The sequence below is a fragment of the Penaeus chinensis genome, chromosome 5, assembly GCF_019202785.1.
Source record: "Penaeus chinensis breed Huanghai No. 1 chromosome 5, ASM1920278v2, whole genome shotgun sequence".
Classification (NCBI taxonomy): domain Eukaryota; kingdom Metazoa; phylum Arthropoda; class Malacostraca; order Decapoda; family Penaeidae; genus Penaeus; species Penaeus chinensis.
In genome coordinates, this window is record NC_061823.1 from 19652129 (window position 1) to 19657128 (window position 5000).

General features: G+C 34.2%; 1 protein-coding gene across 3 annotated transcripts in view; it reads right to left on the reverse strand.

The window, feature by feature from the left end:
* The window catches only part of LOC125025952 (lysosomal cobalamin transporter ABCD4-like), a 25363-nt gene that overhangs the window by 1583 nt on the left and 18780 nt on the right, over positions 1-5000 (reverse strand). For all 3 annotated transcript variants that reach the window (XM_047614309.1, XM_047614310.1, XM_047614308.1), the window contains exons 4-13: positions 4778-4917; positions 4317-4433; positions 4023-4148; positions 3627-3759; positions 3276-3404; positions 2863-3018; positions 2244-2329; positions 1570-1700; positions 1184-1386; positions 371-513 (exon numbers count right to left, since the gene is read on the reverse strand). In XM_047614309.1, coding sequence (XP_047470265.1) covers positions 371-513; positions 1184-1386; positions 1570-1700; positions 2244-2329; positions 2863-3018; positions 3276-3404; positions 3627-3759; positions 4023-4148; positions 4317-4433; positions 4778-4917 — 1364 coding nt within the window. The remainder of the gene's footprint in view (positions 1-370; positions 514-1183; positions 1387-1569; positions 1701-2243; positions 2330-2862; positions 3019-3275; positions 3405-3626; positions 3760-4022; positions 4149-4316; positions 4434-4777; positions 4918-5000) is intronic.

Below are 5000 nucleotides of genomic sequence, written 5' to 3' on the forward strand. Positions count from 1 at the left end.
TGTACATTGCATGGACCATAAGATTGCAAATATGTAAGTGCATGCACACATACAGACACAAAAAGATAGATAGATAAACAGACACACACATACACATGAGCAAGCACACAGAAACATACACATTTTTAATTTTAAATATTACCAACAAATGTCCAGCTTTGATAATTTAGAGTCAAGAGTAACAGACAGTAATCATCACTAAAAATGACCCATTCCAGAACCTGAGAGGGTAAAAGTAAAAAGAACCAAAGAAATGAAACAAGGTACAACGGCAATTAAAAGGGAAAAGAAAAAAGGGAAAAAGAGCAAGGGAGAAAGAGAAAAAAAAGAAACTTGAACTGCCATACAAAGAAGTAAAACCTGTATATACCAATTCCAATCCGGATCCGTTTGTAGGCCTCCACACCTGGCAACCAACTCACTCATGTGGAGCGCGTCTAAACGACTCTTGATCTCCTCGCATGTCTCTGAGCTAACGGGACTATTGGGGTCTAGGCGCAGAGGGTAGATGATCTGGAAAATTGCATGATATCAGTTTTACAAGTGGTGAGCATATTCATCTTTCCTGCTTCTACATGATAATATCTGATTGTGTGTGTGTGTGTGTCTAAAAAAAAAAAAAAAAAAAAGATAAAAGAGAGAAAGAAAAAGAAAAACAGATATGACATGACTTGACAAGACACATGCAACATGATCCACATGTGAGGACAATGTCAAGTTTAACATACAGAAGTAAAGGCAAAACAAAGAGCTTCAATATGAATATAGTAACAGCTGTCAGTTAACAAATCTGCATGTCAGTCGGAAATTTGTTTTACAAGTCTACCATTAATAGTTACTCTGAGGACTTCTCAAATGAGATGCTGAACTATATTCTCTAGTAAACCTAGTAATTCTATATTTCCTTAGGACCCCCCCCCCCCCACCCCACAAAAAAAAAAAAAAAAAATTAATCTTGTAATATTAAAAGAATTTTAAAAATTATAACACAAATACCTTCTAATTTATTTTATCATATATATCTCTTTCAGCCATGTATGTATCTCTATGAACACTCTAAACAAAATCTAGGTAATTTGTCTTCTGCACATATCCCATATCAAAAACCCTCATAAATGCCTCTCACAGAAAAAAGAAGGGGAAAAAAAAAAAAATTTATTTGCAAAACATCAAACATTCATACCTGTTCCAATAAAGAGCCATTAGTCATAAGAGGTTTCTGTGGAAGGAAAATCACACACTTGGGTCCTGGTGGGAAGTCATGAGCCACAGTACCTCGAGCAGCCGGCCACAGCCCGCGCAATACTCTCAGGATACTCGACTTTCCAGCAGAACTTGGTCCCATGATCAGCAGACTCTCACCTTTCTTGATGACCAGCTGCAAATCTGTTGAGTTTGTTTATTAGTATTTGTATCCAGCAGCATAATCATATGAGATATTGGTTTAAAAGAGAATACGGATTCCTATGAATTTTGAGATTTCTCAGCATTACTCAGTACATCAGAAAAACAAAAATAATAACTTATTTCTACCAAACACACTTTTATAAGTTTTATGTAATATTTTACCTGAAACCAGTATCTTATTTGATCCTGGGGCTGAAATAGTGACATCTCTCAGAATGAAGGCAATGTCTAAGGATGTCTGATCTTCCCCACACACCTCGACTTCATTTTCAGGCGAGTCCTCAATAAGGCGTCTGAAATGTAATGCTTGTTAATTATGGAGCTATGTCATTACAGATGTGCTTGGCAAATATCTTTAACTTCAATTCTGTAATGGTTTAAAAGTAATCAATCAATACTGAAAGACAGCAGAAAAATCAATTACTTTCCGGTTTATTGGAAGATAAAACAACAATTTTGCAAATTTTCTGAATTTCTTAACCAATGTGTTTTTAGAAGGCTCAATGTCTCTCCTTATTTACCAGTTTATTTTCTATAAACTTTCACTGAATAGTTTTCCAGTTCCATTTTACCAAAGAGGCATTAGCTGAAGACTACAACTGCATAAAGCATCTAGGCTTGTTAATTAGAATGTTTTAAGTTCTTGTTTAAAAAAAAAAAAAAAAAAAAGGAATTCATATGGTTCAGTCAACTCATGCTTTTTAAGTAATGCCATCAGCTCTTTTCTCTTTGTAAAGCAAACACTGATCATCATTGATAAATTCAAATACAAAATATGTACATCCATATTGTTACCAAAAAGGTGACATAATGAATAGAACATCTCTTCCCCTTACCTTGAGTCACTAGATGACGCAGTGCTTTCTCTTGACCCAGATCGCTTTCGGAGATTCTGCGTAATGTTAGTAAAGGAAGATGAGGCCTGGGGACAAGGAAAAGAATTGTTAGTGAAGAAAATGTGTAAGAAAACAATATGACATGCAAATCTAAAGCTGAAGATGACATTATTTAGATTCTGACAATATCATGTTTCTTGCAACTTTAGGCGATTCTGACTTCAGATATAATGAGAGCAGCAGACTTTGTGAGAAAATAGAAGTAGAGATTACTTTTGCAAAAACACTGATATTTCTAAAATTAATAAAATGAAAAATAAGAAAAATAATATAAACAATGTGAATGACAGTGATTACTATAACAAGAATAATGAGAAAAGAGAAATAATAAAATCAATAAAACAAATAATAATAATTACAATAATAACGATATCAATTACAAAATTGATAACAAAGGTAATTATAACAATGATAATAATGAACCTGATAAATCTGTAATACTAATACTACTAACAATAAATATAACTGTAATCCTATAACTTAACATCTGTACTGTAATGACAACAATGATAATAATATTCCCTACTATCACAATACAATCAATACCATTAGTACCCACCTGAAGTGTATTAATATCCCATTCATGCTGGAGTTTGAGCAGCCTCTCGACCAATTGAGCGACACGATGTGTCACGCCTGACAACACCACTACCTGACTGCCCAAGTCCACGAGTGAGGTCAGGCTGAACACCAGGTACATTGAGACGAAGGCATACTAGTGTTTGGGATAAAGAAGCTTGGGGTTGATTTTGTAAAGTGCTTTGACATAAAATTCTACTTGCAATGAGGGTATTTATGTATAGTTCATATTAACTTATGTGGCTTTTAGTCAAAGGTAGTAAATGAAAAAAACAGAATTTTTTTTAGATGAAAATTAGAAATGAGAATTAACAAAATATATCTAATAAACTAAGCTTATCAATATTATCAAGAATATAAACAAGACTCCATTAGGTGATTCCTTAGACTTACGGCACTAACGATGGACGAAATATCTTCATCTTCACCAAATTTCCCACTGAAAATGGGTATTGAAATGGCCAGATAGGAGATGATGGAACCAAAGTAGTCAAACATATATCTTGTGAAGTTCAAAATAATCTGAAATTATAAAACTGTATTTGTACATTACAACACTACTCCTTTCGATCTTTCAACTTGATTTTATAGGAAGAAGAAAAGAACAACTCACTTTTACACATACTATTCTGTTTAAATTCTCAGACTTCATACTCACAATCATAATGAATCTGTAAACAAATAATATATGGTAATTCCTCACCTATACATCTTAACATCAATGCTCGTCAGTGTCCTCCTTACCTGTCTGTTGAAGAGCCTCTGCTGCGCTCGCACCAAGATATCTAAAGCTCGGTTTGTCTTGCAAGATTCTACTGGCCCTGAGACGTGGAAGGCTATCGATTCTGAATTTACACGTACTTGCATGTGCTTGAATCTATGGATGAGAATATTGAGGGCAAATTTTATTTTTTTATTTTGTGTGTGTGTGTGTCTGTGTGTAAAATATTATAAAAATACAAAGGGCACATATGTCTGGCCAAAAAACAAGGTGGGACATTTAAATTCCATATGGATCATCAGCTATGTAAGCTTAAATAAGTAATTTCATTAAAGCTTGAAAAGAAGAGGCAAACAGAAAGAGGGGAGAGGGTAAGGAAGAGCCACACACCCTAAAACTTGTTTAAAAGCAAGACTCACCTGAAATCTCCCTCACATTTTTCTTGCTTCATGACAAACTTCACAATGGGAGACATGACGATGCGGTTGACTACTGTGCCAACTAAAAAGAAGGCATAGATGCTGACTGGTCCAAGCCATCCCGTTCTGCTCATGGGAGAAAATTATATAATGAACAAACTTTGACATTATGTAAAAATAAAAGACATTTTAATATACATATTGCAATGCATAACATGAAAGTCATTATAACTGTAATCTATTCTGATACAATATATTGACACAAAATCTTGAAACAAAATACAGAGCACTCACCCTACATAGGTTTTGTAAGTGTAATAGCCAATCTGAAACGGTGCTATTATAACCTTTGTTGTTATTGTTGCCAATGACGAACACAATTTGTCAACGTCCTGGGTCATGCGTTGGTCTCTAGGGGGCAAAAGAAAGCAAAAAATAAATACTTTATAAAAAAATGCCAAAAATAGTACAGATTCATCTTATGTTGTAACATTTGCTGCCATTATCTATAAAAAGAAAAAAGGGATAGAAAGAAAAGAAAAGGAAATCACAAGAACTTATGATAAATTAAGTATTAGAAAAATCTAATAATAATGGAAAAAAAAGAAAAGAAATAGAAGAAAAAACATAAAACAAGAAAGACATACATAAAACAAGCAAAACCAATAAAATAAACCAAAGTAATAAATTTAAAAAAAGAGAAAGAAAGAAAACTCCATCCATTCCCTTCCTTCACCTCCCCACTCGTTACTCACGGGTTATCAACATTAGAATCGAGAACATTGAGAGTGTAGTAGTTGATCCCTGAGAAGTAGAGGCGGTGGAGAACTCTATCAAGCAGCTGTCTCCAGGTGATGTACAAGACGCTGTTGATGTACATCTTCACGCTTATCACCTGGCGAATCAGAGACTCTTATGAAGCACAAACATATCATCATCAAGGTTTGAGTTACATAACTCCTTCTCCCACAGCAATAC